Source organism: Coffea arabica, chromosome 2c, assembly GCF_036785885.1.
Source record: "Coffea arabica cultivar ET-39 chromosome 2c, Coffea Arabica ET-39 HiFi, whole genome shotgun sequence".
Taxonomy (NCBI): domain Eukaryota; kingdom Viridiplantae; phylum Streptophyta; class Magnoliopsida; order Gentianales; family Rubiaceae; genus Coffea; species Coffea arabica.
In genome coordinates, this window is record NC_092312.1 from 16,212,336 (window position 1) to 16,224,879 (window position 12,544).

A 12,544-nucleotide genomic window follows, 5' to 3' on the forward strand; every position below is an offset into this window, starting at 1 on the left:
AGCGGTTCTATTAAGCCAGGTGGCAAACTTTACCATAGTATTTGAGAAAATTGTGGGTTCACTGGTGAGTTATTCAATAACTAATTAAAATTTGTCAACTAAATGACTCGAGAGACAACCGCTGAGCTAAGCTCAGTGGCCACAGTTCCTCCTTGGGCTGTAGGTGACGGTTCAAACTTCACCTGCAGCAAAAAAAATCTAAGGGTAGCGTCATAGCACTCCCTTGGTCTAGTTCGATTTGTATACTCACTAGTCCCTGACACAAGCCTCCTTAGGCTCCTTCTCCCCCTAGATTATGACAGAGTAGGTTATACAATGTATCGTTGCTGGCAAAAAAAAAAAAAAAACTCAGCGTATGTCAACTTACTATTTGTAATTTTGTTAATCACTTTTTTACTTTCTTTCCTAATTGCAACGATATTTCTTTTTATGCGACATGAGATTAGACTAAAGAAAAATAATAAATGAAAGGAGGAGGGGGAGCGGGGAAGAGGAGAAGGGCTTAAATAATTGAGGAAAAGTCGAGAAGGAGATGTGGTGGATTGACTACAAGAGAGGAGATGGAAGAAACTGAAGGGGATGGAGGAAGCGGGGATCTGCATTTTGTAGTGCCATGGGAGAGAAGAGCAGATGGGGAAAAGGAAAAATTACAGAGTAGTCATGGGTAAGTGATCAAAGATTATACAGTTAGAAAGAGAGAGATAAGAGGGAGGCAAAAGTGAGTTACAATAAATGAAACTCTCACTTACATTAATATTATTTCGCAAACTAGACTCTTCTTCATCTAGTTGATAAATTTTAATTGGTTATTGAATAACTTATGGTATACGGCTATGCTCCACAAGTTGCTCAATGAGCATATTAAAACTTGCTCGAATTCGAGTGTCAAATTTAGGATTGTAGGATAGATATCTTAGTAATCGCAGCCATAGGTGGGTACGTACCCAATAAAGAACAACCTACGGGCTTCTTTTCTTAATGGGCCAAGCCCACCAGATGAGCCTGCAGACTTGCTTATGCACGTCGCTGGTTCGCTAGGAGGACACCTGCGCCGACTATCATGCCAGTTTGACTATTAGGCTCCCACTTAACGGGCCGTTGGCACTACAGGGATCAAGTATTCGAGCCCAAATCATCCGAATTGATGCAGCTAAAAGTGACCTGGCAAAACCTTGTACTACATTAATTCCCTGTTTGAACCTGCCAAGGAAATCCGCGTTATTGAAAATCTTGTACTAACAGCTAATGCCAAAAAGATTATGCAACAGTATATTGTTGTTGGTGCTTCGATCATTTCATTGTTCTTTATAGGGAACTATATATCATGATGACGGTCCCTAATTGCTGACAAATTCTAGCCACATGGTGTGGAACTCTTCTTTATACTCTTCAATTTCCTCAAAAATTCAGTAATCAAACTTGGCTGAAATTTGCTTACCCAATTAAGCCCTTGACCTATAAAATAGCACTAATTGGACAAATAAAAGTCCTGAACAGCATTATTTAGATCATATTTAACATGAAATTAGCGAACTTTATCATTTTCATTTCTTGAAGTGAAAACGATTGTAAGTACGAGATATTGAATTCAAGATCTTCTATTTATCTATCGGAGAGGAGGAAATAGTCAAAAAAGCTATTACCAACAGTGCTGAGTATTCAAAAAGTGATTATTAAAAGTGAACCTTGGTTTCATTTCAAACTCTTTGATAGGCCCAGAAAGAACTTGGTTTCCCCTGGGGGTAAATACTTGAAAATTATTTATACCAATGCTACTGCCTAAGATTTTTTTACTTGAAAATTAGAAGTATAGGTTTAAACATCCCGGAGAGGTCTTCTATCCGGGTAACTGCGATTAAAACATGGAATTTACTCTTGTGTTCGTAATCATGTGAAAGCTCAGGGGATCCTTGAAGAGAGAACGTAAAAAGGAGCCATTTTATTTATTCATTTTTTTGTTTTTTACTAGTAATATTATATATATTAGAGGAAAAACGTCAAAGGAGGCAGCCTGGTAGGGTGGTGTGGGTGTAGGTGCTAATAGCAGTAGTATTTGTTTTTAATGTTTATGGCTGACCAAAAAGAATAGCAAATTAAAGAAACAAAGCGTGCCGGGGTGGGAAGTCTTCAATGCCAGCTCTCTCTCAATAGCTGGGGTCCCTTCGGTTGCTCTCTCATCTTTTCCCTCTCTTCTCCGATTTCACTTTCTATAACACGCCGTCGGATTAATCATCAACTTGTTAACCCTCTAGTCTTTTTCCAAGAAAGAGGACTAGCCAGCCGACAAAAAGGGCCAACCAAAAAAAAAAAAAGAGTTTTGATTGCCAGGGGATGGTAGTTAGACTTGGCCAGCTGCAATATAGATCGCAACTCATTGTTCATTGGTGAAAGTTTAATCCATTTGTTTGGTTTATACTTCAAAAAAGTGACCGTCCGATGGCAAGAAGACAGAAGTCACGGAACAGAACGGAAAACTCCATATATGTCACAGATGAAACATATGTGCTGTTCGCCAATCGCCACCATAAATGCCTTATGTGTGCCTGCGGAATTGGTCAAAAATTCGAATCTTACCTTCCATCACTTATCCCCGTAACATGTATAATCTATATCTATATAAATTTGAGAAGGGATTTTTAGCAACAAACCTCCACGTATCTTCTCATTACCAATTCCATTTTTCTAGCATTTCACATTTAATTTAATTTATAAAATATATTTCTCTCAACTTCCACATCTACTTTTCACATTTGAAGTTGTTGGTTAATGTGCATGTTATCCTATTTAAACTTCAACCCATCACGTTTCTGATTGCCTTACTTTATTTATGATTCTACAATAATTAAAACTTCTATAAGACCATAAGAAGAAATAACAATTGTAACATCCTTTCATGCTTTCTTATTAATTTAAATAAGTAAGATTATTTACACTCCATTTTTGTTATTCACACTTCAATAATCATTTTGATCATAAAATTTTCATTGATTAGACTATATGATAAAACAAATGGTGGAATTACAAATAATAAAAAATGGAGGGCAAATAACATTTTCTTAAGTAAGAAATGGCTTCCATGCCTTTATAATTTAAAAAAGTAGTGGTTCTGCTTATATTGGAATTTGGTTTGAAATTTATTAGTGGGAGGGTAAATAAAAAGAAAACATTGCCAAATTTAGTAAAAGTAAAAAAGTAAATGATAATATTTTATCTTTTAACTTAGTAATCCCGAGCAAAATGGCAAAATAAAATAGAAAACAAAAAGAAAACAATGTCGTGGATTTAAAAAATCAAGAATGGTACCATTCATGAAATCACTAAATAAAAAACAAAGTACTACTAGCCTTTTATCGTGAAATTCTTTTTTGAAATATTCATTTTTGATAAAAAAAAATAATGATAATAACAACACAAATTCTACCAAAAATTTTTTTAAAAAAGTAACATTATAGTTTAAGAGAAAGATATAGAACATTCAACCCTAAAATACTACTTAATTTGTATATATCTGACCCAAATTTGACATTAGATTTGAATAAGAGTGCAAAATCCAAATATTAAGGATAAGTTTTGGTATCATTAATTATTTTATGTATTCTTATTGCTGCCTTCATATGTAAATATGTATTTGCAATGTTAAATATATATATATATATATATATATATTGATTGTAGTACTTGAGAATATTATAGATATTATCAGTTTTTCATTTCCATTTTTAGATACTAATAATTGCAATCATTGTAATTAATTTTCAATTTTATATTTTTATTATGATAGGTAAAGTTTAAAAAAAAAGATTGCAAAAATATGATAGAGATGACAAAAAAAAATAATTATTTTGATTTGAAATATAACCCGTGCATAGCACAGGCCAAAATACTAGTTTCTTTTACATTCAGGGGTGCTCTTGAACACCCGTTTGTTTAGTTTGATGGTAGTTTAGTTCTATGGGTCTCAATGATTCACCGGGACCAACCCCTCTTCTCCCTCCCGCCGTGTAATGAATGTTAAGGAAAAAAAAATCACAGTTGAAAAATAGTTAAATACTCATTCCATTGATGGAAGTATTCGGAACACCTTGTTCTTTTCACAGCGCCTATCTTCTGGTCGCGCTTGTGAAACGTGTCATGTTCAATCTACACATTCCTACAAATTGTCAAGATCTCCATCGTCTGGTTCTCCGTCCTGCCAATTCTTCGATTCTCTGTTGAATTGAATTCTAATGGACGAATGTATAGTTGACCTTCGAAAATGGTTTCTTGATTTTTGCCAGCGAGGAAGAATTAGGTCGTTGTCTTTTTCACCATAATCTTAATCACGACACCTGCTGTCAATATATATGACGAGAGTAATCCAAACTTTGGGGCAATATATCAGATTGTCGATGAAAGTTATGAGTTGAATGCTGCATCTAGTTAACCTAAATTCATCTAATCATGGTTTGAATAATGTGACGACTCCTAACTAGAGGTGTCGAGACGGGTGAATTTGGAGATGGGTGAATTTGACGGGTTTGAACGTGCTATTATTGGATACCGGGAATAATTGAGTCAATCCAATTATGTCATTTTAAATAAATGAGTATAGATATATTTAATTATCCATTTATGAGTTTTTTTTTTTTGTTAAAATTTTTTTTCACATGTTATTTGACAAGAAATAACGACATTTTATTATTATTAGATTGGTAAGAGATTCAAATTTATTTGCTTTACACTTAATCAAAAATTGAGTTTAAATATATAGTTATTTTTGAATTGGTATAAATGGATGAGTCGAGTTGATCCACTGCTCACCAATTAAATGCGCTTGACTGCATACCCATTTAAACTCATTCAAAATAAATGGGCAAGTTTGAACGGGTCAGTATACTCCAAATAGACAACTTAATACATTGATGATATCTTCTAAAATCAGTAAGGACTAATTTTGGCAAGGTAGCAAATTTTTTTGTCCAATGACGGTGATAACATTATATTGACCCTTTAATTAAGTTGCCCATTTAAGTGTTTAAAATACGCCTTAAAATGCCCGCACAATCGATTTTGGGCCTGCGCTTGATATAATCACCATTTGTTGCGCCACGCGCGAGAAAAGTAGACTCCTGCTGTCATCTGGTGCATCCCCGTTTTGCTTAATCACACAAATTGTTTGGGGAAAGCCCAATTATTTAGTGGGATATGGAGAAACTTATATTAAAAAAATTTATTTTACAATAAAGTGAAGTCAAGTCAGGGAAAATTTATTATTCTTTTCATATTTGCTTGGTTAGCATTGATTCACATAAAACCGACAGTGATCATAATTTTTGTAATTCTTATAAAGGATTTTATTTATGCACTATTGAAATCGTAGAATTCATTTTTCAGCAACTGGCGCGATTGCAGGGGTCAAAATACAAAAGTGTAAAAAGGAGGAAAAGCAAGAAGTCAAAGTTGAACTTTTCGCTCAGGAAAAGAAAAAGGAAGAGGCCACGTGATCATTAACTGAATAAGAAGCTAGCTAAACAGGATAAATAATTGCTGTTATAAAAATGCTATCACCGTGACAAGAAAGAGGGGGAATAAGAAGCTAAGCGCTGCTAAACTATAGTAATTGTTTAGACCCCAACAAATATTTCTTTTTCTGTTTTTTTTTTTTTTGAACTTTTCCCTCTATAGAAGAAAATGAGAAGACCCGATCTCTGATTTCAATTATCATTATTTTGGAAGAATGGGGCGACATCTGTAGGGCAGGATATATCAAATCATCACTTGATCACCATCAAGAAAACGTCCAAACAGACGCCAATTTTGTTAAAGGGCAAATTTTCTTCTTTTCTTTTTCAATAAAAAGTTAAAAAACTGCGAGGTTGTTTAGATTACATTTCTTCGAAGAGGTTTTAGGAAAAATTACTGTAACATTTTTTTGGAATGTGATACATGCGAAACAAAAATGCGGTTAAAAAATAACTTAAACTTTTTTATTTTTTGAAGTTTTAAATTATTATTTTGCATTAATCTTTAGAGCTCTTAATAGTCAAGAAAAAGTTAAAACGGTTTAGAATCTACTTAACCTATAGTTGATTTTTTATTTTTTTGGAAAAGTGCTTTCTATAATTATTTGATGCTACCAATTATCTTTTTTCGGAGAATGACAGTTGTTGTATTACATTATTGAAGAAAAAGAATAGTAATATATGCTGATTATTGACAAGGCCAAGATTAATCAGAGTATAATCAAATTGAATTGAATTCGAATTCAAATAATCTACTATTCGAACTTGATTCAAGTTAAAAAAATTAAAAGTCATTTTATATAAGGAGTAAACTAGACATTTTATACTAAAAAGTAAAAAAAAAATATATGTATGTATAAAACTCAATCAAATTAGACGATCTTTCGAATTTCATGTATTAGATAACTCGAATTTCGAGTTTTCTTCCCTAGCCAAGCAAGAATGCAGTTTACCGACCCGCTGGCAGGTCTGCTGCTGGTGCTGGCTGTTACCGGCTGGCAAGATTCCTCTTCCCGCCACGTGTCATTCTGCCCTCCGTTTGGGGCCACTAGGTCCCACACCCCGGTCATCCCACAGAGTACGCAGTAAAAAATATGACAGCTCTCAGCTAACCTTGGCCCCCATTTTATTTTAACTAGTTATTTTAACGCTCCTTCTTCAAAAATTAGTTTTTTTTCCTAAAAATAGTCCAAAAAGTCCTTGGTTTTTCCCATCTCGTCCTCCTGCCCCTCTCCTGATCCCGCCAATCAATCCGCCGATATTTTACCCCGAAGATCATCTCGTTGTATTTATTTATTTAATTTCGCTTTTATTTCCTCTGCTTTACGTACAACTACTATCTTTTGGTTCCGTTACAGTCTGATGCATTCATTACCCTCGGATTGATCTCGTGATCAGCGCCGACAATTTCAAGGTACTTTCTCTCTCTTCTCTTCTCTTCTCTTCAGTTGGAATTTTCCTCCTACTCCTAAACCAAGGGTTCTTTTGGCTGCCATCTTTCCGATGTTAGATTGTTTATTTTTGCTATTGCCGACGCAGGTTGATGTTATTGACCAATTGATTACCTACAGAAATTGATAGACTCGGCTCGGCTCGGCTTGGCTTAGCTGAGGTCGTCTTCATTCTCCCGATTTCCGTCACCGATGTCGGGACCACTGGATAGATTTGCTAGACCTTGTAAGTGGAATTGTACTACTGTTTCTTCTCCATTTTTTGTTTAGGGTTTGAGCCGCAGTTTTGTCTCTGGACTCTGATTAAGTTGGCTTTTGATTTTTACTGCTTTCTGCGGTTTTATCATCCGATAGCTATGGTTTGAGCTTCTTGTTTTGAGATTTCACTTGATCATCAGTTGCCCTTTTAAGTTTCATTACATTGATCCCCAACCAACAGGAAATTTGGGGGGTGTGGTTGTTAAAAAAAGGATAGAGAGAGAACCGAAGTAGGAGAACAAATTATCATGGATTGCTGTTTGTAGAGCATGCATTTTCTGGCTAAGTCTTGGTATGCTAAGGTGTCAAAGCTTTGGGACTTTTAGCCCAATTGCACATTTCCCGCTTTTACACACCCGCTTATATCTGAATTTATCTGAATTTCGGGCGTTGTGAATACTTCGTTACATTCTTTTTTTTTGGTTTTCTCTGATCCACTGTGGCGTCATTTAAAATATTAGAGAAACTAAGTTGGGTAGAGCATTACTTTTATGAGATTTTTCGCATGGAAATGCTTTATTTTTTTCTCAAGTATTAGGGAATCTAAGTTGGGTGGAGCTTTATTTGTATGACTTTTAGCATGGTTATATCAGCTTTTGCTATTGCTACATGACAGGCTTTGAGGGTTCCTCTGGAAATGATGAGAGAAGAGAGAGAAAATCTGACTTTGAGAATTCTGAGGATGAGAGGAGGACAAGAATTGGTTCTTTGAAAAAGAAAGCTCTGAATGCATCGTCAAAGTTCAAGCATTCCTTGAAGAAGAAGAGCAGTAGGAGAAAGAGTGATGGTAGAGTCAGCTCTGTCTCAATTGAGGATATTCGAGATGCGGCAGAGCTACAAGCTGTTGATGCATTCCGGCAGGCACTGCTTTTGGATGAATTATTACCAGAAAAATTTGACGATTATCATATGATGTTGAGGTTAATATCCCTTTACAATTTTTGAATTAGGTTCTATTTATTTTTACATGGAGAACTACTATGTCAATACGAGCAACCACTACAGCTGTAGTGAATAATCTATTAGGGACAGTATGGGCAAATGGCATTGTGAAGACCTACTTATGTTTTCATATGGATGGGATCTCAGTACTTATGGGGTCTTATGGTGGGTTTACTCAGGATCTTTAGTTACTGTTTTATAGCTGCCATACTGTTTTGTACATTATCTAAGGCCTTTGTACCTTTACATGGTTGATCTAGTACATGCATGAAAGTCTTGTTTCCCACAGTGTTTCAACTTCTTAAAGGCTCTAGAAATTCCATGTAGATTCTTGAAAGCGAGGAATTTTGATTTCAAGAAAGCAAAGCAAATGTGGGCTGATATGATTCAATGGAGGAAGGATTTTGGTACTGACACAATTATGGAGGTAAAGAACCCAATAAATTTCTATTCTGGTTATAGATGTTTTTGTAAGCGGGAATGTGGTTTTTATTGCGTTTTCTCCTTCAGTATTATTTCTAATGTTCGGGTTCAATGTTTTCATTAGGATTTTGAATTTGAAGAGCTGAATGAAGTTTTGAACTATTACCCTCATGGTTATCATGGTGTGGATAAGGAGGGAAGACCTGTATACATTGAAAGGTTAGGGAAAGTGGAACCTAACAAAGTTATGCAGGTTACAACAATGGATCGTTACATAAAATACCATGTCCGAGAATTTGAGAAATGCTTTGCTATTAAGTTTGCAGCTTGCACAATTGCTGCAAAGAGGCACATTGATTCAAGCACAACAATCTTGGATGTTCAGGGCATTGTATGTTAGCTTCTCTTTAGTTTATCCGACTAATTGTTTGAGGTGGCTTTGAATACTGTCTGGCATGGTGTGAATACCTCTTATTATTCATTATTATCACATCAGGGTTTAAAGAATTTTACAAAGGCTGCAAGGGATCTCGTCTTACGGTTGCAGAAGATTGATGCTGACAATTATCCTGAAGTAGTTTTCTTGCCTTAATTAGCTATTCCTGTATCAGCCTTTTGCTTTATCCTGGGAATTCATATACATACATGTGCTGTTGAATTTTTGTAGACTCTCCATCAAATGTTCATCATCAACGCGGGTGGTGGATTCAGGTTGCTCTGGAATACGGTTAAATCCTTTCTAGATCCCAAGACAACTTCGAAGATACATGTATGTTTGTTTTCTTAGTTCTGTTCAGAGGTGTTGTTTTCCGTGTTGCAAAGCTGAGCTTTTAGCTAATACTGGTTTTATCTTTTTAACTTGGAATTCTCAATAGGTTCTTGGAACCAAGTATCAGAACAAGTTACTTGAAGTAATAGATGCCAGGTGAATGATGTGGAATTCATTTTTAGCGGATTTTTTGGGGGGGGGGGGAAGATATTTAGAGATGCTATTTTCTAAATTACAGTGAGGTACTAATGTAAAACTATATTGGTTTTGTGCAGCGAGTTACCAGAATTCTTGGGTGGCAGCTGCACTTGTGCTGACGCTGGAGGCTGCATGCGCTCTGATAAAGGGCCATGGAAGAATCCGGAAATTCTTAAGGTCTTGCTAGTTTTTTTAAGCTTTTCTTCGATTTCCTCATACGTGAAGTGGATACACGTGGTTGTGGGGATGTAAATTGATGTTACATTATGTGCTTCTGCTTCATTTGTCTTACTCAATGAATGAGAATTGTCTTGTTTGTTGCTGATGCAGATGGTTCTTAGTGGCGAAACACGGCGTGCGAGGCAGGTTGTCAAAGTTCTGAATAGTGAGGGCAAGGTGGTTTATGCCAAGCCTCGCTACTCAATGGTATGCCCTTGAAACCCATTTTGCACTTGTTGAGGCAGCAACCTATTTGTCATAGTGGGTTTGGGTAACTTTGTGCGTGTATATTGTTATTGAACCAGCTTAGAGGCAGTGACACATCTACTGCAGAGTCAGGATCTGAAGCTGAAGATATTGCTTCACCCAAAGCTACGAGGAGTTATTCTCATCTGCGCCTGACTCCTGTTCGGGAAGAGGTATGTAGTAATTTTGTTGTTATGTTACGCTATTAGGTTGGAATATCTGGGACCTACGTGATTGCAAATCCTCGTATGACTTTCTTCACCACAAATTGGTCATGCATTTGACTTGACACTCAAAATTTATGGTGGATGTAATAAGTTGGTTGGCATCAAATTAAAACTCATTGATCACATTTGTTGTCTATGTTTAATCATAACACTTTTCTGTTCACGCCATGTTCCTGAAACAGGCCAAGTGTATTGGAACATCAAGCTATGTCCATAATCTCTCAGGATATGATGAATATGTTCCCATGGTAGATAAGGCTGTTGACTTTGGATGGAAGAAGCAAGCACCTGTTCAGAAGCCATATGCTTCCCAAGGTTTATACATGATTTGTACCTAGTTAATTTTTTCCATTTGGCTGCATATATGTTGTGTATTGATCCATATATTGCTACTTGAATATTTTCCATGCGTCTGTCTTTGATCTTGTGTAAATTTATTCTGATATTGCTGTCCTTTTATCATCATTCTCTATCTCACTGTTTTTAATTTAGGGCTGCTCCCTCCTCCTGAAACTCCAAAGATGCCAGAAGGACTCCGTGCCCGCATTATAGCGGCTCTTATGGCTTTCTTTATGACCCTCTTCATGCTTTTGCGTTCAGTAACAGCCCGTGCAACTAAGAAACTTCCTGATTCTACATTTAAACAAACTCAAACATTTCAAGAATTTTCCCCGGGTGACATTTCCAAGGAGGATTTTAGACCCCCTTCGCCAACTCCTGCATTCACAGAGGCCGAGCTCCTATCTTCTGTTGTTAAAAGATTGGGTGAGCTGGAGGAAAAAGTCAGCACACTTCAAGCAAAGCCAACTGAGATGCCTTATGAAAAAGAAGAATTGCTTAATGCTGCTGTTTGTCGAGTAGATGCCCTAGAGGCAGAGTTAATTGCAACTAAAAAGGTATCTATATGGTTTTTATGTTACTATACCGAGATGCTACATAACTCACTTGATGTTCAAATTGTATGGATGTACCCATTCAATCATACAAATTTTTTTTTTATCCAATCCAAATAGCCTTTGTGCCATAATTTCATGCTTCTACTTCCAGTCCCTGAATTATGCATGCCAAACGACTAATTTTATGTCTCAACTTTGATTGCCAATGTTGCTTCCATAAATACAACTTTATTGGGTCTTTGTTGCTGTCGTAAATTGTGGGAATGATATGAATAATCAGCTCCAATGCTTCTGTGACAAACAATTGGCAGTCTAATGCTTGCACTATTTATGATTGGAAGGTTGCGACTCTTCTGGGGGTGATTCTTCTATATCTACTATTGAAAGAAAGGCCAATTTGGGCCAACTAAGTCATAAGAGGAAAATTACTTGTAATGAACTCATGATTGTGGAATAGTTGTGAGATGCCTGTTGTTGTTGATTTTTATTTATTTATTTGGAAATCCGTCTTCTCGTTAATTGCCATTCATAAATAATAATAATCATACCCTGATATTACCTTTTTGTTGCACGTCAAGGCCACAGCTCAGACTCATATATGTTGTCCCTTCAGGACTTTTAAATACAGTTCTTGTTTTTGGCAAATCCTTGTCGTGTATTGTCTTCAAAGTTGTGGGTGCAATTTCCTTTGCCTTCTTAGCATACATTACCGTATGCTTGGAAATAGCTTCGAATATGCAGCCGCTATGTATTTTCACTCTTTTGTTTTCGTCTTGTGGTTTTCCATTCATAAGTTGCATTCGTTCAATAAACCAGGCTCTGCATGAAGCTTTGATGAGGCAAGAAGAGCTGCTTGCATACATTGACAGTCAAGCGGAGGCCAAGTTTCAGGCAAGTTGATCACATCTTCCCTGTATTTTCTAGACGCTATTTTGCTTATATGATTATGGCTTTGAAATCTTGAGAAACATAGAAGTGCATAGGTTCCCCATAGACTCTGTGATGTATATGCTTTCAATTTTTATGTGTTTTTGAGTTGTGATCGCATGGTTTTTTTTTTTTTTTTTTGTTTCACTACTGATTTTTGGTGTTTGTCTGTTTTCCTGTTTTTCATGCAGAAAAAGAAGTCTTGCTGGTGAGCTATGGTGAACCATGATTATGGGCTTCAGGTTGCTGGGCTGGTACCTGTTTGTTTTTCTGCGAGTGTGTTTTCATACGAGCACCTTCATTGTGAGGCTGTGTTTTCATATGAGCACCTTCATTGTGAGGCGGTGATTTCATATGAAATGGTGTTTCAATTGAGAAAATGTACACTTTTTGCTGTGAGATCCTATTTAATGTTTTATACATGTTCCAGATGTTCTCTTATGTTTCAAGTGTGTTGGTTTCCTTTTACCCCTTTGAAATGTGTGTA

General features: G+C 36.2%; 1 protein-coding gene across 2 annotated transcripts; it reads left to right on the forward strand.

Moving 5' to 3' along the window:
- The first annotated feature begins 6,690 nt into the window (after positions 1-6,690).
- Positions 6,691-12,498, forward strand: LOC113726285 (phosphatidylinositol/phosphatidylcholine transfer protein SFH8). 2 transcript variants are annotated; one of them, XM_027249918.2, is made up of 15 exons: positions 6,691-6,915; positions 7,073-7,178; positions 7,827-8,130; positions 8,480-8,579; positions 8,700-8,966; positions 9,072-9,149; positions 9,243-9,344; positions 9,451-9,500; positions 9,620-9,719; positions 9,873-9,968; positions 10,067-10,180; positions 10,417-10,549; positions 10,727-11,130; positions 11,947-12,021; positions 12,249-12,498. In XM_027249918.2, the coding sequence occupies exons 2-15, from the start codon at positions 7,145-7,147 to the stop codon at positions 12,267-12,269; spliced, it is 1,878 nt and encodes a 625-aa protein (XP_027105719.1). In that variant the 5' UTR covers positions 6,691-6,915; positions 7,073-7,144; the 3' UTR covers positions 12,270-12,498. The 2 variants fall into 2 exon arrangements, with proteins under 2 accessions (XP_027105719.1, XP_027105718.1); XM_027249917.2 differs by having other exon boundaries at positions 6,692-6,915; positions 7,041-7,178.
- The last annotated feature ends 46 nt before the right edge of the window (positions 12,499-12,544 follow it).